Source organism: Hydra vulgaris, chromosome 04, assembly GCF_038396675.1.
Source record: "Hydra vulgaris chromosome 04, alternate assembly HydraT2T_AEP".
Lineage (NCBI taxonomy): Eukaryota > Metazoa > Cnidaria > Hydrozoa > Anthoathecata > Hydridae > Hydra > Hydra vulgaris.
Window position 1 is genome coordinate 26,908,081 of NC_088923.1, and position 26,375 is coordinate 26,934,455.

Here is a 26,375-nt window from a genome sequence, read left to right on the forward strand (position 1 = left end):
ATAAATTAATTGAAAATGGTCATGGATCGGATATAAAAACTGAGCGTCTGCATTGTGTAAGCCACATTCAGAAAAGAGTAGGGAATTGACTTCGCAATCTATGCAAAAAGGTTAAAGGAATTAGCGGTAAATACCAACTAACATTGAGTATGATAGATCGTTTACAAATCTATTATGGTATTGATAAGGCAAAATATAGGTGACTTAATAGGCATGAAAAAAGCTATATTTGCTGGCTTGTTCCATGTAGCATTATCCAAAATAAACCAGTGGTCCGATCATTGCTCTAAAAACAAAAACAGCTGGTGCTCATTTCAGCGAGATAAAATAAACAAAACAACAATATACAAACTGGGTTATGGATTGCCTCTGTCTATAATAAGTTAAGTAAAACCTATTTACAAAGATCTTAGTGATGACAGTCTTTTATCGACGTATCTTTATGGATTAACACAGAATGCCAATGAGTCTTTCAATTCTTTGATTTAGGAACGTGCCCCTAAGAGTCGATTTGTTGGTTTTGAAAAGCTAAAATTTGGAGTTTTTGATGCTGTGGCCAGCTTTAACATTGGTAGTAAAGCATCTTTACAAATTATGCAGATATTGAACCTGACCCCTTATAATTATACAACAAAAGGATGCATCAATATTAGCAAATGCAGACTTTGTCAAGCACAGCACAAAAGTACTGACAATGCTAAGTGTCGTAGAAAAATCATCCAAGGGAAGAAAAAGTTGTTTGATGACAAAAATATTCAAAAAGAGGGACTACTTTTGAGTCTGGAGCTTTTATATAACATTTTTCTTTATATATGAATATTTTTGTATGTTATGTTTAAAGCCGAAGTGGTTTTACACACAATTTTAAGTTCTTTTACTCAAAATGAGTGCTTTTTTGGCGACCCAGTTTTAGCAAAAGATATCTTTTAAACTATAGATGGTAGAGTGATCAAATCTTCAGGGTATGTTTATATAAATTTTTCTTTGAGCGGTGAATTAAATGGGAAAAAATGTATTTGCAACTAAAGCTAAAAATATTAGAGTTTTAACTTTTAAATCAAGAAGTATTCGTGCTTGAATTTTACTAAAATTTTCGATCGAATATTTGAGATATTCGAGCCAAAAATTATGTTTTTTTCTTGTAACTTGTAGACCTTGCTTTTAAGAGTCTTGCACCAAAGTTTAGTTTGGAAATATATAACAGTTCTTAAATTATCATCTGCTAAAATCATAGACTTTTTCCTCAATTGCTGCCATTGTAGATATTTGCCATGAATTTTTTTTTTTTTAATTCATTTGCAGAAATTTTTTAAGATCTCTTAGAAAATATATAGTTTTATTACATGCAATACGGAATTATTTACTTTTACTGCATGTAACACATTTTTTGTCCTCTACTATTTTTTTTGTAGTTGCTATGGCATTTAAAAACTTTTTAATGGATTTTGTTTATTCATATTATGTTGATATTTTAAATTCCTGATTTAGTTTTAAATGTTTAATTCCTCTGTCTAGGGGAGGGGCGGACTTACCCCCTGAATAAAATTCAGGCATTTGTACAAACTCTGGGTATGATATCGTATAACACACACGTGCTATACGATTTATATCAGGTATAAATTGCAACTATTGAAACATTTCTTTTAGAAATTTCATTGTCATCCATTTCTAGATTATTTGAGAATCTACAAAACGCGGTAAGTCACAAAAATAAAAATTATGAGTTAATTTCATTCCCACATTCTAAAAAGTGACATCTAATTAAAAATTTGAGCAATTGGAAGATTTTGTCCTAAAAATAGACAAAGAAAATATCAATTTCTGTCGATGTACAAATCAGTTTACTGAGACTTAGCGCATTTCTAAGTTTTGACTCGCAGATGGTAGAAGTATTAGCTTATAAGGAGTCATCCATAAATAACGCCAGGCTATAAATAAGGGTTGGGGTTTAGCGGTTTTGTGACGATTCATACGAAAATTATTACGTTAAGGAGGAGGAGCGGGAGTCAAAACAGGTCAAAAATTAAAAAAGCGTGACGTAAATTTGTGGACTATTCGGAAATTGATTAATTTAACCGATTAATATGAACACATACTTTGTTTGAGAAAACAGATTAAAAGTGATCTTTCGCTTTTTGGAATCTTTGGTATACAAAACTTTGTTTTTTCTCATCGATCAGCCGTTTCACGTTAAAGTGTTTAATTTCAATCATTTGCCTAGTATTACTATGTAAATTAAAGCACAACTTTTGATTTTCAACATAGATAGATATGGTTTTAGAATAATTATAGTTCGAAGATAGTAGTTTTTTTTTTAATTTTTACAGCCCAAGCGTTTAACAAGACTTGAAAACGAAAATGACATATAATAACTTACGAATTTAATTTGGATGGATAACTGTCTTTCTTTATTTAATCTTAGAATATTTCGGAAAAATATAAACAAAACATCTATCGCTTCACAACTTTTTCTTCGCAATATAAAATGATAAAGCAATTAGATCAATAAAACATTACACATGTTTTCTACAATAAATAGATCACTATATGAAAAAACCTAAAAGCTCTTTGACATTTTGTTTTGAAAGCAAAAAAAAAAAAAAAAAAAAAAAGCATAAAAAGCACTCAGCTTTTTTAAATCTAAGTACAAAACATCTTTTATGAGCAGTAAAAGTCTATACTTAAAAGAATATAACTCTTTTAAGTAGGAAAAAAAAACGCCGAGAAGTTATTATGTAATAAAAATGCTAGCTAATCAAGTAAGCCATATAAATTTAAAACTTTCTTGGATAGGGTTCAGGTCTTTTAGCGTAAGCTGATGGTACTGTGCCACGTGCTGGTTGCCCTTAATATATAAAAATATATATCAAAATCAAATTAAATCTTGGTAGATAATTTATGAATACTGTATTTACATTACTTTTTATAAACTAATTTTTATTCACTATTACATTACTTCTTTTTATTAACATGATACACAGATATGCATAAATACCCTTTAAAAAATCCTAATGTACGGGATATTGCAAGAATTATTTGATGAAAATTAATTCTAATTTAAAAATAAACTAGATTATTGCACAACTTTAAATATTTATGTGAGGAATTAATATAACTTATTTATATTTAAATAAAACACAAAAGCTCTCTACTTCAATTTTGCTTTCGTTACTTACCACTGAACTTAAGTAGCCAATCCTATGCCAATACTCGAGTAATGCATCGTCCATTATTCGTCGAATATTTTTAGGGAAAAAGGGTAGAATTGAGGGATATTTAGCGGATATTTAAAATTATAACTTTTATGACACATTAATAATTTACCATTTAAATTATTATTTGTATAATATACATGTAGAAAAATAGCCATATGTACAGGAATTTTATGTAAAAACAGTCGCAATTAAATAATTCTCAACGTATATATGTATACTTTATACACATAAATCTTACAAAGTTATAAAGCTTTATATTTTTTGGAGTTGATTTCTCTATGCAAACATTATGTTGCATATATACAGATTTGCTAGAAAAGGTCCATAAAACCGAAACCCATCAGAGAAAAATATTTTATTCGTTAACGATATATAAAAAGCATCATTGAAATATTTTGTGGATTTCAGCTTTTTGGACATGTAATAAATAGATTAAATTTACACCTATAACTTAAAAAAAAAAGGAGATTATAAATGTACAACTCACAATATTATCTACAGGAAAAAAAAAAAAATTAATATTAAGTACACACAAATGGGTTATTAAACAGCAATTAACTATTACATAAACCCACATTTTATAGTTGTATATAACTATATAGTGCATTTATATGAAGAAATTAAGTACGTTATTTTTTATAGTGTAAAGGGGGAAAGGATTGATATAAAAAAAGGTCGCTAAGAGTAGGACCCTTTGGAAAGGCGTGGCGGATGAAATCTCCACACAGGATAACCAACTAAAATAACGAAACAAATATAAAAAAAACAAAATCAGGAGATTTTTTACCCAAACAGAAAACAAAAATAAATGATTCTTAGAAAATGCAAGATACCCATGAAAATGATAATACGGCCACTTTAAGATAATAAACTTACCATGTCTAACATCTCGTCCTCCATAGGGTGTATATAATGATTCCATAGGTGATTGCGTGTATCCACCTTGAAGATGGGGGTAAGCTCCAGTCATACCTGATATACCACCAAGAGCAGCACTTGGATAAGCAGTAGAAAGACTATCAGGGTGAATGTAAATGACAGGTTGAGCATATGGTGATGGATATGGAGGCACAGACATACCAGGATAACCAGGTATTGCAGGATTTCCACCTCTGTAACGACTGCCAAGTAAGCCAGCATCTAATTTAAAAGAGATGTTAGGATTTAAAAAACATGTTCCAAAATCTCTCTAGATGCCGCAAGATTGTTCTTAAAAATGGTATTGAATTAAACATAAATACCAATAAGAACCAATAACATAAAACATAAGTACCAATAAGAAGCCTTAAACATATAGAAAATTTTAACAGGCTTGTAAGATGCAGATTTTTCGAAAACTTACAACTATAATTTTTATAATGATATTGAATTACCTTTGAAAGATTGCATACTTCACTCCTTTTAATACCCAAGATTTTGAAATGCTTTAGGTTATATGGAATTTAAGAGGAAAAAAAGGTAACAAAAAATGTCCCTTAAATCATTTATAAAAAATTAATGGGTGTACAAACTCATCTTTTTGTTTATTTCGAAATTTTCAAGATATACTTAATCGAGTAGGAAAAATTTGAACCATTTTCTGGCTGAAATATATCCAGGATCTTGGTTGCCTGAAATTAAGTCATAAATGACCCCACATTTTTGGTTGCGCAACTAGTTAAAATAGTTTTACTTATGTTCTTATTTGATTTTAATTATTGAAAACATCATTTTTTATTAAAAAAATACCTTTCATTTCCTCCTGCTGCTGTTTACTAAGAGCACGTTTTGTTTCAAGCTAATAAAAAACATAACAAACACCAGTTTTAAAAAACATATTTATTAGGTTTAACACAACTTTTTCATTTTACATTTCTCCTTTTTTTTTTATAATACATATCTTAGATGTTTTTAACACAACTTTTAAATTTCTTTTTGAGATAGATATATGCTCTTTAACCCTTAAACATGTTACATCAAAAAACCATTTCAAATTTATAGTGTCATTTTTATCTCGCACAAACATAAAGATAAAAAAATAAATTAACTAACTCTTCTTCCGGCTATTTCATGGAATTTATCTTTAACAATTTTGTCAACAACACTTTCATTAGCAAACTCGATGAAGCAAAAACCTGTTTTAGAATAAATAATAATGATAATTTTATATATATATATATATATATATATATATATATATATATATATGAACTCAATCATTGCACTAAAACTGTTGTAGGTATATTTTAAGTAGTTAAAACTTTTAAATTAAACTTAGTTGTATTGAAAATGAAAAAATTAAATAATGGAGTAAAATTCATTAGTCAACTAGTCATTAAATTGTGGGCAAACTAAAAGACTTAATTTGCAGGTCTTTTTTAATTTTTCTTTTAATTAAGATGAATCTTTTGTAGTGACTTTTATTAGGAAAAAAATTTCCATCACTAATATTGCTTTTTATTACATTTATTTTGTTTGATAGGTTTAAATAAAAATTTATTTTACTAATGAAAAACAATATGTTCAACATTAATGATTTACATGCTTATTCAAGTGATTCAAAATGTGACTTTTAAAATAAGCATTTTGAATTGAAAGAAAATTATAGTGAATTTTGAAAAAATTTTTGATAATTATATTGAATTCAGAGAAAAGCACAATTCAAATTGCAACTGTAATGTTAAAGTTTTTTTTTTGCAATATTTTAAAAAACAGTATAGTTGTGACTTTGTGATAAAGCCTGTCACCTACTTAAGCAATCTCACAAGAAACACACACGTGTTTCTTGTGAGAAAACAAACAACAGAAAATTAAAGACTTCCGGGTATAAACAACACTTGCTAACCTAATAACAAATATAAAACCTAAATAAAAGCTTGTTTTAAGAATTTGAGAGAAAACTATTACTTGATTTCATATAAAGTTTTGATGAAGATAAAACTGTTTAATCAAGCAGTTATGTTTGCATATTATTATATATATATTTCAAGCCTTTCCAGAAAATGTGAGGTTTTTTGTCTTGTATGACCACACACGAGTATTTTATTTTAAACAACTTGGTCACGGCTGTTTGCAAGTTTCATTATATTAATCATTGTGTAAAAAACTGTTTCAAAATCAAAACAAGCAAAAAAAATAGGTAATAAAAATAAAATTAAATGGAAAAAAATAAAAATAAATTAATAATTTAAATAATTTGTGTACTGTTTTTATTTTTTGTTTCTTTAGAGTGGTTGTTATTTTTCAGTAAAAAAAATTAGATAAGGTAAAGCAAAAAAAAAAACTCATTAGTTTTAAGTCGACATTAAAAAGATGAAAGCGAAAATATAAATTGTCATCAGTTTCTAAAACATATTTGTATAACTTTAATGTAACAAGTATATATTATCCCTATATGAAAACATCTATGTAATGCAAGCATATACTTTTATGTAAAATTTTTGTATTATATAATTATACTTATCTATTAACATGTATACGAAAGCTTAGCTTGTTCAGATAAGACATTTCCCTTCATAAACAGAATGTCAGTGGTTCAAAACCTATCTATTTATACATCCCCCCCCACCACACACACATGCACAGAGCCAGCAATAAATAAACAAACTGAAAAGAAAGCAAGTTAATTAAAATAATGTAAAAACGATTGGGGATAAAAAATGTACAAGAAAAGAAAGGTAATATGAAACAATTAAGGCTATGTAAAAAATGTGTAGACAGTATGGCCTATTCGAAGCTTAAAAACTATGATATGTGTGGACCTTACTTAGAAAATATACTGAAAGGCTTAAATGGTATAAGAAAGATGAGGTGTGTATTATTCAAACACTTACAAATAAAGATTTTTATTATATACAAATAAGAAAAGATAAATGGTTACAAAGCAAACATATGACCAGCAGTATTTAAATAAAAAACAAAAAGAATTGAACAGTCATAGGAATCAATCAAAGACAATTTCCTCTATGAAGTTAACGCCTTATCCAAATAAGCTAAATGTGCTTATACTTAGTATCAAACAAATTATATAATACAATAAAGTATATGCATTAAAATTATACAAATATATTTTACAAACAGATAGCAATTCATATTTTCGCTTTCCTCCTTTAAAAAAAAAAAAAAAAAAAGAAACATAAAAAAATCATTCTTTTTAATGTCGACTTATAACTGTTTGCTTTTTTCGCTTTGACTTACCAGGTTTTGTTGCTCTCTAAAAAAACAAAAATAAAAACAGTACACAAATTATTTAAATTATCAAATTTTTATTCAAGTTTATTTTATTCTCCTATTTTGTTAGTTTTGCTTTCTTTGTTTTTGAAATTTTTTGCGCAACACTTAATATAATAAAACTTGCGAATAGCTGTGACCAAGTGTAAATATATCAGGGGTAAATATATCAAGACTGTTTTCGACAGCATCGATCATATTTGGGGGCTGCCCAATTTAAAGCTTAAGGACCTTTTTTTTCTTATGTTTCATAGAAAAGTTTATAAGTTTTACTAATGCTTTAATGGCGATAAAACATTAAACATGAATTTATTTCAAACAATTTAAATGTAATAATTTTAAAAAAGTCATTAAATAAAGAAATACTAAAGCAGTTAACTGTTACATAAGGTAACATGATTTTAAGAGTTCAAAACAATAACAAATAGTAAACAAAAGCAATTTTTTAACACCAATGTAATGTAATCATGAGAAGTATATTTATATTTTAAAAATTATTCTTAAAATATAATATTTATATATAATACCATACCAAAAACAATTTAAGAAAAAATTTAATAGTATGTTTCAATCTACAATTAACTATTTTATATATAAAGCTAAAAGAAATAATTACTAATAACAAGAAAGGATAAAACTTTTTACGACATTTTGATCATACACATTTTAATTTACAAATTGACCATAACTATTTGCATTAACAAAGTTGTCTACTTTATATACTACTATATATATACTTCACATACTTATGTATGCATAAGTATATATATATATGTATATATATATATATATATATATATATATATATATATATATATATATATATATATATATATATATATATATATATATATATATATACACACACACACACAAAAATAATTACCACTTATATTTACAATTTATATAACAATTTGTGACAATTATTAAATAAGTAATAATATATACCTCTTCGTTTTTTAGTATTATGGTCGACAGCAAATTCAATATTATTTTTAATCTTAAAAAAAAAAAAATACTAATAATAACAACAAAATTACAAATAATACAAATATTTATTTTCATTTTAAATAATATTTTAAACTGCAATATTTTAAAATAATTGCTAAATAATAATTTTGTTTTTATTTTCAATTTAAAACGGTATGTTAATTTAATGTTTAATTTTTATATATATTTTTAAAATTTATTCTTAATAAAGGTACAAGCAACCTTAATCTGGGAATTAAGTGGTTAACAGAAAGCAAAGGAGAGAGTAAAAAAGTTAAATAAAAAAGAATGCATTTTGGATGAATTCTGAATGATGAGTAACGTGAGACTGTGTATTAATTCATGGAACATAAGATTAAGAGAAAAACAATCAAAAGACATAAAAGACTAAAGAGCAAACTTAATAAGGAAAAAGATCAAAGATTTAGTGAAATCACAGCATGATCTGAACCACATAACTTTAAAAAAGCAGAAACTGAGCACAGTATAGGGTCAGACACAAGACGCAAAACATGGTAAGTGATAAGGACCGAGTCACAAAGTTAACTCTTAGTAAGAGACTAAGAAATACAAAAAATTTAAGCTTTAGTGGGAGCATAGTAATACAGACAAGCCATCCATTGTGAGAAGCAAGTCACCAAGAACAACAACATTGGCAAATAAATAAAGAGATAGGAATCTGTATCTAGTTATTTAATGATCAGAAAATAATTAGTTAACTAGATAATAATTAGTTAACTAAATACAGAATTAAAAATAAAATAAATAGATGCTACCTTATAAATGAATATAATAGAGCAAAATTTAATTGTATATTCAAGCAGCAAATTAATACTAAATTGTCACATTTCTTAGACTTTAATCTCTGGTTTCAACAAACAAATATAAATGTTGTTAACTGTCAAGCTATATGTATAAATGTTGTAACCTGTCAACACGGATTTCTGGATTATTTATAGATTTTAATAAATAGTTACACGCACAAAAATTTTGCCAGACATTTTTTCCAAATTAAATCATTTTTTAAAGAATCTTAAACATAAATAATGGTTGGGTTCTGAAGCAAATTTTCAAAAAGTAAATAAAAAATAAGTTTATAACTTAAATATATGTGATTAATATTTACAAACAAAAACTGGATTAGGATTTCACAGCTCTGACGGTCTAAAACAATTTTTTTCATTCATTGTGTACAAAAGTGGTAACAATAGTTTTTAAAATAAAGACAACTATTGCATGACAATTTAATGATTAACAAGGAAAGATAAAAATGATAAACTTTTCTGCTGACAAAAATTTTGATTTATTAATTGGCAAATGATTTAATTTTGTTAAAAAATAGGTCTGTGTAATAAGCTTACTTCACCAAATTGTGAGAAATATTCTCTAAGTTTTTCTTCTGTTGTTTCAGTTTGCAAGCCACCAACAAATATTTTTTTAGTTCGTTGTTCAGGTTTCTAAAATAGATAAAAAATAAAGTTTAACAAAAATTTTGTATTAATATTTATTATTAATATTTATTTATTTTATATTATTAATTTTTATTAATATTTATTATTAGGAAAAAAGATGAATTACAAGGCTAAAAGTAGAAAACCTATGAATACAGATTTTATAGGGATACCAAGATAAAAAAAATACACACAAAAGTTTTGTGTTGGCATAATATAAAACAGGCATTATATAAAAGGTATTATATAAAACAGGCATTATATAAAAGGTATTATATAACAGGCATTATATAAAAGGTATTATATAAAACAGACATTATATAAAATGTATTATATAAAACAGGCATTATATAAACAGGTATTATATGAAACAGGTATATATATTGGCATTATATAAAACAGACCAACTTGTGAAAGAAGAGACGAGCAATGAATTAAGAAAAATCCTTTACTTACAACTCCCATTGGACATGCAGACTTTGGATCAATCTAAAAATTTTTGATTAAAAGTTTAAATGCTCATCCAAATTTATTTATTAATAGCAAAAATTAAAAGAAATCCTCACTTTTGATCCATCTAATATATGGGGTTCAGCTTGGTTAAGAACTTCATCAGCAGATTCTTGTGTAACAAATTTTACAAATGCAAAACCTCTAATTGTATAAAAAATATAAAAACAGTTTACCACACACAGTGTAAGAAAAAAAACCTATCAAAAATAAATTTAAAACAGTAGGTAGTAGTAAATTTCTTAAGCACGAAACAATATTACTCTATTTTAAAATCATTCAAACTGTTTTTTAAAAACTCATTTAAACTCTTTCTGTTTAATATTATGTTCTTTTATCATCATCATCATCATCATCATCATCATCATCATCATCATCATCATCATCATCATCATCATCATCATCATCATCATCATCAACAACCATTATTATTATTATCACATATATACGAAGCTATAAAAGTATGACTTATGTCATGAACTTCTATGTAACTTTAACATCTGTTTGTAGTTTCAAAATATACTCTTTAGAACTATTTATGAGTAGAGCAAAGTTGATACTTTGCCTGTAAAAAAAAAAAAAAAAAAGGACTAAAAATGAACACTTGGAGGGGTTATATTGGACCATAAACATTTTAAACAGTAATTAAGAGCTTTGTTAGGTAAATTTAAAAAAATGAAATGCCATAAAAGTTATCAAAACAGAATAGATAGGTAGGCAATTTAAATCTTTTGGGAATGAAAGTAGTGGCATACAGGATGCTTTTTTCATAAGAAAATAAAACCGCAAAAAAAAAAACATTTTTACCCTAATTTTTTATAACTACCACCTTAAATTACAAGACTTTAAATCAAATATGATTTTTAAAATTAAAAATTTTAATTTAGTTTTGAAGTAATGTAAAATAGTAAAACCTAGAATGTAAAACTTAGTTTCAAAAGAATGTAAATTAGTTTTGCAATATTAATAAAAAAGAAATTTTTTTGCTAACTAATTCATTGTCTGCTAACTAATTCGTTAAGTAAAAGTAAATGTTTTTAAAAAGCTTAGGTATTTGTAAAAGTTCCTAAAGTTTTTAATAATATTTAAATACTTACTTTATATTTTCTAGATGCTTATCTACTTTTGTTAAAGTTTGGAATTAATTTTGTTTGAACAAAGAACGAACTTTAAAAGTTACTTTTGCAGTTAGTAACTAGAATGTTGTTACTTTTGCAGTCATAGGTTTATTGTTTTATTTTTTATAGCTTTTTCTCTTACAAACTTATAATTATTTGCTCCTTATAAATTAAGTATACAGCTTTGCATAAACTAAAATTAAAAAAAATCATTAGTTTCTCCCAAGAAAAAAAAAAAAAAAAAAGCTTTTACACTGGATTTTAAATTGGAAAAACATGCATGGAGTATGCATACATCAAGGTTAGGGTTAAAATAAAATTACTAATTCTAACTAAAGTCTTTAGTCAGTGTGTGTTCACTCTATATGTTCTCCCTATTTAAGTCATTTACTGTATGTACACACCTTGCACATTCCCTATTTATATTCATGTATGTATATTCTATGTATCTAGAAATACTCTGTGAATGTCTGTGGTGCACCCATCAGTGTTTTCCCAGTCGCCCTGTGGGCGACTGAAACAGTTTTTATTTCTCATTTGAATTGTCCGCTATGATAATCCAGAAAGGGAGTCAATGTATGAACACTCAATGGTGATAATTTATTCGGTTCAAAACATCAATTAAAAATTAAAAATATCATAGTTGATATTACCACACAGTAAAAAATCATCAAAAAAACTTTGATTTTTGTCACTGCAAAAATATCAGGCAACAAAATATCAAAACTCATGCAGCTCAATAAAGATGAAAACTATTATTAACTAAAAATAACAAACAAAAAAAACTGTAATAACTGTATATGTAAAGAAAATCATGTTAAGTTTACCTTTGGTAATTCTTTTGTAACAAACAAAAATCTAAACTAACTTGTCAACAATCAAAAAGGGGTCAGTCAGAGAAAAATAGGTATTAAATTCGGTGTAAATCAATCGACAATTGGTCGTCAGTTAAAAAAAATGAATATTAAATATAGAAAGCATGAAAAGACTCAAAAATACACTATAGAACAATAAATAAAGGCAAAGAAAAGAAGCAGGAAACTAGTTAACCAACTCTATAACACAAAACCGCTTCTAGTCATCGATGACGAAAAATACTTTTGTTTTGCAGGGGACAACATGCCTGGTAATTCTGGATACTACACAAATAACAAAAAGACATGCCCAGAAAGTGTTTTTTTTATAGGAAAAGAGAAATTTCCAAAAAAGTTATTAAAAAGCTATTTCACAAAAAGCGATATCCTAAACTAACTGTTTATGTAAAATAAGCGTAATTGTACAAATACTCTGATTCTTAAAAGAAAATACTTGTGTTTTTTAATACTAAATACTTACAAACTTTCACAATACTTATTTTGGAAACTAAAAATTTCATAAATTTATATTGACATGAAAAAAAGATCCCATCAAAAATCAGAAGAAAAAAGAACTAAAGATAACGTTTATAAAGATGAAGAAAATTTTTCATAATAAAAGATAAACCAGAGATTTTTGTAATTTTAATGTAAGGATAAAAGTTAATATATATATATATATATATATATATATATATATATATATATATATATATATATATATATATATATATATGTATTAACTTTAATTATTCTTACATTAAAATTCGTTAAAAAGACTTTCGTTGTCATAGAATGTCATCGTTTATAAAAATGAAACAATTTTTTATTTTTAATAACGTTTATTATAAAAAATGCACACTTAAACAATTTATATATCATAAATTAAAAAAAATATATACAACTGCCAATTATACATAAAAAAAACAAACCATTATCAGTAAATTGTTACTTTATTTAAAAGTATTTTACTAATATAAAAACATTTGTTCAAAGTTTTGACTTTTATTTTACTTGAGGTATAATTCAGAATATTTTTCATTCTGCGCGTTTTTAAAATGTTTTTTGAAATTGCAGCGGTCAAATAGTCAAAGCAAAATATAATTTGCCTGGTCATATTAAGACGCGCGATTGCACATCTTCCTGTGAAAGACTAATGTATATATTCATAGAAAAGGTCAAAACTTAGATCTTAAAGGGAAGCTTATTTTGATGAAGATTACAGCCTCTGGTGTAAAAAAATTGTCCGAGTTTTTTTTTAACTTTTACAATTCTGTATTCACAAGAGAGCTAAAACTTTGACAAAATATGTTTCTCGTGATATTAGGTGTTTTATTCTTGTTTGAAACTCTCTCTTTAATCTTTTAAAACTTTATTCATTTCATTATAAATATAGCTATCGTGGCATTCTTCAACTTGGTGTGAAAATATTGTTGGCGTTAAAAAAACTTATCTATTCTTAAAATTACATTAACTTAAAATAAACTTCTTAAAAACAAGGCCAATAATGTTTTCTTACTTAATAAACAAATCAATATATTACAAAAGATTTCAAAATCAAACTGCCCTAATAACCAATAAATTGAATAATAACTAGTAACCAATATCTGTTGATAGAAGATTAACAAAAATATGTTAATATTTCATAAAATAATTTAACATCACAAATATTATATACTCACAAATATACATCATCTACCCATAAGTGCTTAATTTTTTACCTTCAATAAAAAATTAACTACTATTCAAAAGAAATATCCTATTTCCTGAAAAATAAATAAAAAACAAAAAATTTTTAAAAAAACTTGCTGAAATTTTTACCTATGTTTGTTTAAATCTTCTTTGTTTCGTTTTAAATTGACGCTTTCAACCTCACCGAACTTTTCAAAATAGTTTCGAAGAGACTCTAAAGAAAATAAAAAAAAGGCTTGTTGATAAGATAGTATATTAAATATAGAATTAAAAGAATATCCATATAGAGTATTTATCAAATAGTCACTTTATTATAGAAAGAATTAGAAAAAGTCCTCATCATTTTTTAAAAGGGGATAAATAAATTGAATGCCTGTATACCATAAAGCAAAAAACTTAAACAAAAATTATATATAGGGATCAAAAGCCGCAAATGGGCTTTTGATCCCCATCAAAAGCCCATTTTGATCAAAATCCGGCTTCAAATCTGTTTATTCCTGGTTTCTGATGTCCAGGAACTCTAAAATATTGGGTGACTTACGATCTGCAATAATAATAAAAAATCACAAGGTTTAATGATTTAGAACTTATTTTAAGCATGGAGTGCTAGAGTCTTTACCACCATTATATACAAGGTTTCCAGGTTCAAAAATTATTCAATATAAAATTATTATTCAATAAACAATGGGTTCCTTAACAAATTCAAAACATGTTATATATATATTGCCTTATAATAGGCAAATTTATTTTGTTAATTAAAAGTTAATATAAATTACAAATTAATTAAACTAAATGCAATTACTATGCATTTATTAAAAAATCTTTGGATAGATAACTAGTAGATAAAGAAATATTGAAAAATGAAATAAACGAATATTACCTTAGATAAATGGATGTAATATATTTAATATTTAAAATGTTTATACACAGTGACAAGTTTGTGTTCTTGTCAATTAAGCAACAAATTATCTATCAGTCTCAATCTTACAGCTTAAATATTCAACAAACTTGAACAAATGTTAAACAAATATAACTTTATAAAATAATATTTGAAAAAACTTAATATTAGTAAATTTGTATTGCACTCATTTGATACCAGTTATATGGATTCACCAATTAAAAAAGATTTGTTTCAAGCAAAGTAAAAGATTGCTTTTATAAATATCATTTTTATATTTACGCTTTGAAAGAGAATGTAATTTTAAATGGATATCTTTTTCCTTTAATTAAACTTTCTTCCTCCTCCTCATATTTATCAATGAATATATTTAAAAAAGTTTATTTAACTATTTTAAATTTAAATTTCAACTATAAAAATAAAATACAATTTTTATGTCATAATTTTTAATAAGAGAATATTGTACAAAATTTAAAACCCATGGATAAATATAACTTTATTTTAAAATACTTTATCAGCTTGTTGCTCTCACACTTGGGGCAGGACAAAATTTTTTTCGATCCTTGGCTTCAATGGTTGCAATTTTTTGCAAAGCATCCTTATTTGAACTATTAACATATATTTTTTTGGACATTGTTTTATGTCTGTATGTTAATCCTTATAGCTATATGACTGCGCGTAAAATAACAAACTAGGATCATGATCAATTAAAAGAGTATAAAATAAAAACTACTAGTCAGAATTTTACAAATAAGACCTTTCTTTTTTGTTAAAGAAGTGACTTTCAGAATATTAAAAAATTCAAAAATTTTTATATTATCTTAGTAATCAAAAATGTCAAAATTAACAAAAATAGTTTAATTATGTAACCATAAACAAATAAGTAAGAATACATAAACATATCATTTTCGATATAAAATAAATGAGGAACTTATAGTGGTGATCAAACAAAAAAAAATCTCCACCACTATCATTGAAAAAATATCAAGGATCTCATTTATATCAGTATAATTTAATCTATTTTTAATAATTTTTTAAAATTGATTTTTGAGCGATTGATAAAAGCAATTAACAATCGGTTTGATGCATTAGCTTAAGAAATTATTTTCATTTCAAAGATAAGTTAAAAGTTTTCCCCTATTGCTATAGATCTTTTTAAATATTTAAAATTGTTTATGAAACACCACGCAGGTCACTCACCATTTAATAACAAATTTTATGAACTGCCGAACAAGTCACTTGTCATGAAAGGGTCAACATTTCAAAACACAGATAGAACAGCATAGTGACAACCAGTTAAAAAAGCACTAAATGGCTTTTAACTCTCTAGAGCTGTTTAACGATATTCATGTTTCAGTTTTGAAAAATATTTTGATTGCTTTTTAACCAATCAAAATAGATGTGGAAGCATTAGGTGATGGAAATTTGCTAACTGCTGATGCAATTTTAAATTTTTTATTTGATTTTTTGTTTCATGATGCAATTTCAAAGGAGCATTTGATCGATATACCTATTATCATTCAAGAACAAAGAAATCAAGAACTTGCGATTTTGATTAAATACCTCTAAATGCCAAAACCTGATTTCCCAGAACATTTAATAAAATTCTGGCCGTAACGTGAAATATATTTATGTAATTTTTCCTCTTCAAGATTAAATCTGAAAGTTTGCACCACAGCATCGTGGCTACATAATATTATTTATAACCTACAATATAAATATATATATATATATATAAATATATATATCTATATATCTATATACAGGGCTTGTGATGAAGAAAATCGTCAAGCGTGTTATATCGCGCTTGTAAAATTAGAATACGTTTTCATTGAGCGTGATTATGTGTGCTTGAAATAACGTCGGCGAGCGCGATCATGAAAATTGCTGAAGATGATGCTCATAAAAAGCTTTTTATTTTTTTATATCTTTTTTTATTTGTTACATAATTCTTTCGTCAAAAAATGTTTGAATTAGTATCACACTCATGAAACTACTTCAACGAATTATATTTTTATACTTCCAAACTTCTTGTATATTGTCAGATCGCGATTTTATTTTTAACTATTTATGTTATAAAAAAATAATATCAAACAAAAACGCAACTTCTTATTGATTTAGTATTCAAGTATAATTTAATGATTTAGTTTTGCTTCGTTGTTTTGATATATGTATTTTAAAATGTTAGGCTGTAAACTTAATTAACGGTTAATGGTTTTTATATTTCTTGATATTTTTTATTCAAATTATTTATTTGATTTTTTTCTAAAATTTCTTTTTTAAATTACATTTTTTTTATCTTAAAAAAATAACACAAGAAATATTTGAAATAATAATAAATTAGAATAATAATAACTTTCCATTTAATTAATGTTGACGTCATTACTTTGTTTCCTTTTCGAATGTGATTGCGAACATTTTAAACAACAGAATTGTTTTAAATTTGAGTTAAAATAAATAATAGTTAATAAAAAACCTATTCTATAAACAAAAACTAATTTAAAAATTACTCTATTATTATTATTTATTTTTATTATAAACGATGTGTGGAATATTACAAACAATAAATCAAATAAATCTTACTTGATATTTTCACAAGATTAATAATACTCTGCAGTTTCAATTTTCTTATAGCGGTTTTCTAATTGTCTATTCTTATTTTATTTGCGCATTTTTGTATTCACATTGTGTTACCACGTGCACATTCCATAATTGAAATTAGTGACTATTAACGACTTCAAACTGCTCATTCATTACGTTAGTGCAAAAGAGAACGACGTAGTGCTTTTTATATTTTATATCTTTAATAAAAAATCTTTTTTTAATATTTTATGAAAATAAAAAAATGATCCCGAACTATTGGACGAGCGTTATTTTATACGCTCATTATAAGCTGAACGAGCGTTGTTTATCGCGCCTAGAACGTTCGAAGATACCGTTTACGGGCGCGTTTTACGAGCGGAGCGCGATCGTGCTCGCTTCATCATAAGCCCTGTATATATATATATATATATATATATATATATATATATATATATATATATATATATATATATATATATATATAGTTATATATATATATATATATAGTTCGATACTTATTATGCCCCAAGTTTGATCCCTATCATGTCCCTGGTAGTACCGTGCTCAACTTGTTTCTCCGTACAGCGGCCTTGTTCAGCCTCCTCATCTGTAGTGGTCTTCTCGGCCTTAAGGAGGTGAATAACAAAAAATATATATATTCATATATATATACACACTGGCAAACAAAAAAAAGTGAACAGCGACTGCTTACGCATAAAATGAAAGAGCTCTGGACAGAAACTCATACAAGCTTGTTTATTTTTGATCGTACTATCAAAGAATTTACGTTTATCTTTCAAAGAAAATATAAACAAACTTCTAAACATTAGATATGAATACAGTGAACGTTGTCAGCAAAATCTGTAGTATCTGTCTGATATTAGAGCGTGGGTGAAATAGGACGTATTATCGCTATATTATTATTATAAAAAATAAAAGGAACAAAATGTCTCCAAATAAAAGGTTATTTTTTTTATTTTTATTTTGGTTATTATTTATGCCTCTAACTTATTTAAAATGAAAAATCCCCTTTAATTTTGATGTTATTGGATTTTTATGAAGAAAAAAAAAATTCATTTAGAATACATAGTTTATCATTAAATAAATATTTTCTTCATATATTAATCTAAAAATTGTATCATTTTTCTTTCTCAGAGGACCTCATTTAACAATGGAACAAAAAGGAATCATTGTTGGAATGAGTGCGTCCGGTAAATCGATACGCCAAATTATTCAAATTATGAAAGCTCAAGGTGTAAACATTAGTGTTGGTGGAGTTCACAAGATACTTTCACGTCAAAAAAACAATAAAACAACAGCTAGAAAAAAAGGTTCTAGCAAACCAAGAAAAATGACGGAAAGAGAATGTCACAAGTTAAAACTGAATGTTTTAAAAAATTGAAAAACCACTATGACGCATATTGCAGAAACTTTTACGTGTTCTGATGATAAAAAGGTTAGCCGATGGACAATTTCGAGGCGTCTTAAAGATCAGGGATTCAAAATACACCCATGTAAAAAAGTACCTCTTCTTACAGCACGCCATAAAAAGGCAAGGTTAGCTTGGGTAAAATATAATGAAAACACAGACTGGACAAAAATATTATGGTCAGATGGATCACGATTTATTTGCATTCAGATCATCCACAGATGTGCATTAGACGTAAGAACGAACAATTAAATCCAGATTGTATTCACCAAACGGTAAAGGGTAATCTTGGAATTATGGTTTGGGGTTGTTTATCTGCCAAAGGTGTAGGCAGATTGCATAGAGTCGAAGATGGATTACGAATAAATTCCTAAGAATACATTAGTATTCTACAAAAATCTTTGCTGCCCACACTGGAAGAATTAGAAGAGGATGAAATTAAATTTCAACATGACAATGCTCCTTGCCATACGTCTAAACAAGTTAAAAAATGGCTTAAGGATAACAATATCTTCCTTTTTGAAAATTAGCCTGCCCAAAGTCCAGACCTTAATCCCATTGAAAATTTGTGGGACTATATGGATAAAGAGGTCCATAAAAATAATATTTCATCTTTGGATGATCTTTGGGCAGCCATAAATTAAGTTTGGGTTACAAACCTGACCGTTTGATAGCAAATTTAATTAAATTGATGACGCGTCGATTAAATGAAGTGATGAAAAATGGTGGTGGCCACAAAAAATATTAATTTTTTTTTCTAAAATGAGTCATATATATGTGAATGTATATGTATTTAACATAAGTGATATGTTATATTTTATGCATTATATTTTTAATTGAATAAGAATACATAATTTACTGAAAAATTGTACTGCTCACTTATTTTTGGTCGCCAGTGTGTGTGTGTGTGTATATATATATATATATATATATATATATATATATATATATATATATATGTATATATATATATATATATATATATATATATACATACACACACACATATATATGTAATTGATATGGATTTCAATCTTCTCGTTCTACAGCTGATTTGCTAACAGTAATAACTGACAGGTTTTATTGTGCATTAGATGAAGGTGGAGAGGTTAAGGCAATCGCTCTTGACATTTCAAAAGCTTTTGATAAAGTTTAGCATGCTGGTCTTCTCCATAAGCTTTCTTCTTATGGTGTATCCGGCAACATCTTTAAGATCATTAAATTCTTCCGTTCCAATCGTAGCATAAAAGTTGTCCTCGATGGAAAACACTCTTCCTCTTATTCTGTAACTTTAGGGGTTCCTCATGGTTCTACCCTTGGCCCTATACTCTTTTTAATTTACATCAACGATCTTCCAGATATTCTGACATCTAAGGTTCTGACATTCCAGATATTCTGACATCTATTGTTTGCTGATGATACTACCATTTATTCTTGTCGTGATAAGAAACCAACACTCTCTGATTGCTTGGAGGGGGCATTTAAGCTTGAAAAGGATCTCACTTCTGCTACAGCATGGGGCTCACAGTGGATGGTGAACTTTAATTCAGATAAAACTCAATTTTTTTCAGCCGATCGTTATCGCAATAATTTAGATCTTCCTATATTTATGAACGGTGATGTACTCAAAAAAAAATTCTGCCCTGAAATATTGTAAATTGGGCCGGAACCGGAATGACCTAAAAGTCACAAATTCCAATCAGAATTCCAGCCGGAACTGAATTCTGTTACAACCCTAGTTACAAGAAAGACTCAAAAAAGATATCAAAAAGAAATTTTAAATGTATGATAATATGGAAAACATAAGTAATTTAAAAAATCTGCTAGATGCCAAAACTTGCATACAACTAACCACAATAGAAAGCAAGAAAGTGTTTTCATTGTTGTCTAATTTCTGTACAAGATAAAGAATGTCACTTAGCAATTTATCTCTAGACTGCCTCACAATTTTATAAAGTTGCTTCTTAACTAAATAAGTTCAAAAAACGTTTATTAGTTCAAAGAAATTATTTTTTCTCAAAATAGTATATATAGAGTAAAGCCGGGTCAAATTGCACACCATCTCATTCCATACACTGATGGAATTTATCAAATAAAAACTAAATTGATATGGCTATGAAAAAAATAAAAATAGATTCAAATACAGAACTATCTTCTCTATTCGAATTGATAAAATTATATGCCAACTCAACTCCATTTTTTTCTATTTTTATACAACTTTAACAGGGAGTCAAATATTTTTATATACTTTTTATCGTTGCAAACAAAATAGCACTTGAACCAAAACTGATATGAAAATAACTTTAGCACTATCTTGTTGAAATTTAATTTTAACTCTGATAGTATCATTTTTATGCAGCTAGAACAAAAAGTTGAATAAATAATCAAAAAAGTAAAAAAAAAACTTTTTTTCTGATAAAACCGCACACTCGATAAATTATTTAGTTGAGTTTTTCGCAAGTGACTGAGCGCCTATCTTTATCTTATTAACTTAGTGTTAATTCAGAATTAATTAAAAATGAACTATAATGTTATTTGTTAACATAATCATCTCTTACTCATTAAAAACCAATTATTATATTATTTCTCAATATAATCATTACTCACTCGATTCAATTTAACTCACTCACTTTAACATGTCAACTAAAAAACAAATGCATAAAAGAAAGACGATATACTAGCCACATTAACTGATATGAAAGTAAAACATCACTGAGAAAAGCTGCATTCAAACATGGCGTTCCAGTCTCAACGCTCAAAGATCGCAAAAATAACAACAACAAAAGCTTCCATGGCTCAGGTACAACAACGGTACTCTCAAACAAAACAGAAAGATTTATGGTGCATGCATTCCAATTACTTGGTAACTAGGGTTATGGTTTACCCCAAATGAAATCCTAGAATTTGTAGAATTTGTACCTTAAACACAAAGATCAATTGCACTTATTCAAAAATGGCAAGCCTGGTAAAGTTTTAAGCCTTTATGAAGAGATGGTCACTAGAAATTTCAACAAGAAAAGCGTATAACTTAGCATCTAAAAGAGCCGCTTCTTGTACGCCAGAAATAATTGATCGTTATTTTGAATGAGTCGCCAAGCAATATCAACACCCTGGTACAACTTCTGGGTTGCATATTTGGAACTTTGATAAAACAGGTTTTTTGGGTGATCAAGGCAAAGCAACCATAGCGTGTTGAAAAGTGCATTTAAACTTATTGGCAACAATGAAAAAATTCATTATACTGTAAACAATTGCTGCAACGCTGATGGGCATTTTGCACCACCATTTGTGATACACAAAGGCAAAAGAAGCTTTTGTCCTGACTGGGCGAGAGGTGGTCCAGTTGGCACCAGATATTCAATTTCAAAATCAGGTTGGATGAGGCACAACACGTTTATCGAATGGCAGAAAGAAGTATTCATACCCGAAACTCAGCAAATTGGTGGCATTCATATTTTAGTATGAGATGGGAATACAACTCACATAACTTTGGAAGTGGTATTGCTGTGCAAAAAACACGATATAATCTTGATTTGTCTACCAGAGCATTCTTCACATATTCTACAACCATTGGACAGAGGTGTCTATTGTCATGTCAAACAAGCATGGAAAGAAATTCTTACAAAGTATTACAAAGACTCAAAATGTAAGAATTTAGATAAACAAAATTTTCCACCATTGCTCAAACTGCTGTACGAGAGTGGTAAATGTTTTACGCGCTTGCATGCAATTGCTGGTTTCCAGTACACTAGCTTATTTCCACTTAATAAAAACAATATAAATCATAAGACATTAGCAATCACACAAACATTCAATCCACCTTCATCAATTTTAGCAGCCTCTGCAGCATCTACACCATCTTGCTCAGACACAGCTTTATCATTTTCAACAGCCGCCGTAGCACCTACTCCAACTACACACCGATTACCATCTTTTTTAACTACACCAGTTTCGAGGTTTGATAGGTATCAAGCATATGTTAAGCGTTGCAAAAACAGTATCAAGATAGAGTTGAAGCAGTTTTTTCAAGCCAGAAATCAATTGCATGTTAAGAAATCAAAGCAGTGAAACATGTCAAATTTTGGCGGAAAATGTATTACCGAAGAAAATGTGATAGAGTTCCTCAAACAAAAAGAAGAAAAAGCAACAAAGGAAGCCATGAAAGTTGCTAAACTTAACGCAAAGCATAGACCTTCTATGCCAAGTACTCAAATGCCTGAGCATAACAATGCTGAGGAACCAAAAACAATAAAAAAAAAACAAAAATGAAGCAAAACAATAATGAAGTACGAGCAGCTAAACAATTAAAAGTAGCAAAATTCCTAGTAAACCAAGAAATACCTTTAAATTTCCTGTTTCTGGGATCAAAAAAATTTCAGAAATTAATACCCTGTAGTCCTTTTATTTTTATATATATACTTATACCTCTTTTATTTTATATATATTTATCTCTCCATATACTTTATATACCTCCTTTATTGTATATATATATCTTCCTTATTATATATATATATATTCAGGGCTTGTGATGAAGCGAGCGCGATCGCGCTCCGCTCGTAAAACGCGCCCGTAAACGGTATTTTCAAATGTTCTAGGCGCGATAAACAACGCTCGTTCAGCTTATAACGAGCGTATAAAATAACGCTCGTCCAATAGGGATTATTTTTTTATTTTCATAAAATATTTAAAAAAGATTTTTTATTAAAGATATTCTATTATCAAAGCACTAATATAAAATATAAAAAGCACAACGTCGTTCTCTTTTGCACTAACGCAATGAATGAGCAGTTTGAAGTCGTTAATAGTCACTAATTTCAATAATAGAATGTGCACGTGGAAACACAACGTGAATACAAAAATGCGCAAATAAAATAAGAATAGAAAATTAGAAAACCACTATAAGAAAATTGAAACTGCAGAGTATTTTTAATCTTATGAAAATATCAAGTAAGATTTATTTCATTTATTGTTTGTAATATTCCACACATAGTTTATAATAAAAATAAATATTAATAATAGAGCAATTTTTAAAATTAGTTTTTGTTTATATTAGGTAACCAAAAAAGTTCGTGCGGTTTTTGGTAATTGAATTGTTTTTAGCATTTTTTACAACACCCACATCGCACAAGGCAAGTAGCTTTGTTGCGTAATAGAACGTGTGTGTCATGCGCAGTTGCTGCATATATAGTGTAGGCTTGTAACGAGCTTACAGGAAAGGTTTTGTGTAAAGAAAGGATGGCAACCCAACCAACGATTATTCGATCTTGCTTACTTTACGAGTTCAAACTTGGAAGGAATGCAACACAAACGGCCAAAAACATCTGCACAGCATTTGGAGAAGGTACAGTAAGTGAACGCACAGCACAGAAGTGGTTTCAGCGATTCTCTTCGGGAGATGAGTCCATTGAAGACCTGCCGCGTTCTGGACGCCCATTGTTGGTTGATGAGGATGAACTGAAGGACGCTGTCGAGTCTGACTCTAGCCAAACTTGCCAAGAACTTGCAGTGAGGTTTGCTGTGAGTGTTGAAACCATCCGCCTGCATCTGCATGCGATTGGGAAAGCGTGGAAGCTGAGTCGGTGGGTTCCGCACAAATTGTCGATCGACAACAAGAAGCAACGGCTTACGATCTGCACATCACTCTTATCACGCCACAATGTTGAGCCTTTTCTTGATCGTTTATTGACATGCGACGAAAAATGGATTGTGTACAACAATACCAAGCGTTGCTACCATTGGTTGTCCCCCGATGACCCCATCCCAGAGACACCCAAGCCCAATCTCCACGAGTGGAAGGTTTTGCTCTACATTTGGTGGACTACAGCTGGTGTGGTGCATTACGAGCTGCTCCCAACAGGCCAAACCATTACTGGACTGGTCTACTCAGCACAGCTGCAACGAGTTCACAACCTGTTGCTTGTAAAGCAGCCTGCACTGGAGCACAGGAGAGGAGTTCTGCTTCTCCACGACAACGCGAGACCGCACACCGCTCACGTGACTCAGGACAAGCTCCAAAGCCTTGATTGGGAGAGTTTGCCTCATCCACCATACTCGCCAGACCTCTCCCCTACTGATTTCCATTTTTTCCTTTCCCTGGGAAATCATTTAAAAGGACAGCAGTTCCGAGACCAGGACGCGGTTGAAATGGAGTTGAAAGCTTTTATAGACTCAAGGGACCGAGAATTTTTTAGAAGTGGAATAAATAAGCTTGTTTTACGTTGGGAAAAGGTTTTAGATGCTAATGGTGACTATTTTGATGAATAAATGTACTTACTTTTGTCGTTTTGTGTGTTTTTATTATATACGGAAAAACCGCACGAACTTTTTTGGTTACCTGATAGTATAGGTTTTTTATTAACTATTATTTATTTTAACTCAAATTTAAAACGATTCTGTTGTTTAGAATGGTCGCAATCGCATTCGAAAAGGAAACGAAGTAATGACGTCAACATTTATTAAATGGAAAGTTATTATTCTAATTTATTATTATTTCAAATTATTCTTGTGTTATTTTTTTAAGATAAAAAAAAAAACGTAATTTAAAAAAGAAATTTTAGAAAAAAATTAAATAATTAATTTGAATAAAAAATATCAAGAAATATAAAAACCATTTTATATTTAACCGTTAATTAAGTTTACAGCGTAACATTTTAAAATACATATATCAAAACAACGAATCAAAACCAAAAGCCACTAAATTATACTTTAATACAAAATCAGTAAGAAGTTGCGTTTTTGTTTGATATTATTTTTTTATAACAAATAGTTAAAAATAAAATCGTGATCTGACAATATACAAGAAGTTTGGAAGTATAAAAATCTACTTCGTTGAAGTAGTTTCATGAGTGTGATACTAATTCAAACATTTTTTGACGAAAGAATTATGTAACAAATAAAAAAAGATGTAAAAAAATAAAAAGCTTTTTATGAGCATCGCCTTTGGCAATTTTCATGATCGCGCTCGTCGACGTTATTTCGAGCGCATATAATCACTCTCGATGAAAACTTATTCTAATTTTACGAGCGCGATATAACACGTTTGACAATTTTCTTCATCACAAGCCCTGTATGTTTATATCTCCTTTTTAACAAATAATATAGTATAAGATATATATTATTCGCTTACACTTAAGAAATGAACTTATGGAAGAAAATTATATTTATGTATGAAAATTAATTTTAAAATATTGCAAGTTGGAGTTTAGGCACCCAAATAGGAATAATGTAAAACCTTTTTTCTTTTTTGATTTTAAAGGATGCAGTCTAATACAAAATTATTAAAATTTATTGAAAACACATTTTGAAATTCTAGTAATTAACTTATAAGAAAAGAATTAGGAAAATTGAGGTCTGTAAATTATTAGACCTCAATTTGATGTTGACCTAAATCTTTTAGAGGTCGGCATCAGGCCAGCATAAAAAAATT

General features: G+C 28.0%; 1 protein-coding gene across 2 annotated transcripts in view; it reads right to left on the bottom strand.

Moving 5' to 3' along the window:
* Positions 1–2,454: 2,454 nt before the first annotated feature.
* The window catches only part of LOC100202906 (heterogeneous nuclear ribonucleoprotein A/B), a 28,822-nt gene continuing 4,901 nt past the window's right edge, over positions 2,455–26,375 (bottom strand). The window contains exons 3-12 of one of the 2 annotated variants that reach the window (XR_010638154.1): positions 14,169–14,253; positions 10,432–10,519; positions 10,322–10,354; positions 9,776–9,871; positions 8,373–8,424; positions 5,247–5,329; positions 4,944–4,992; positions 4,092–4,355; positions 3,177–3,952; positions 2,455–2,845 (exon numbers count right to left, since the gene is read on the bottom strand). Coding sequence is in view for 1 of the 2 variants with exons in the window: in XM_065795926.1 (XP_065651998.1) it covers positions 2,775–2,845; positions 4,092–4,355; positions 4,944–4,992; positions 5,247–5,329; positions 8,373–8,424; positions 9,776–9,871; positions 10,322–10,354; positions 10,432–10,519; positions 14,169–14,253 (821 nt within the window). In the remaining variant the exon portion in view is untranslated. The remainder of the gene's footprint in view (positions 2,846–3,176; positions 3,953–4,091; positions 4,356–4,943; positions 4,993–5,246; positions 5,330–8,372; positions 8,425–9,775; positions 9,872–10,321; positions 10,355–10,431; positions 10,520–14,168; positions 14,254–26,375) is intronic. The other variant, XM_065795926.1, reaches the window with a different exon arrangement.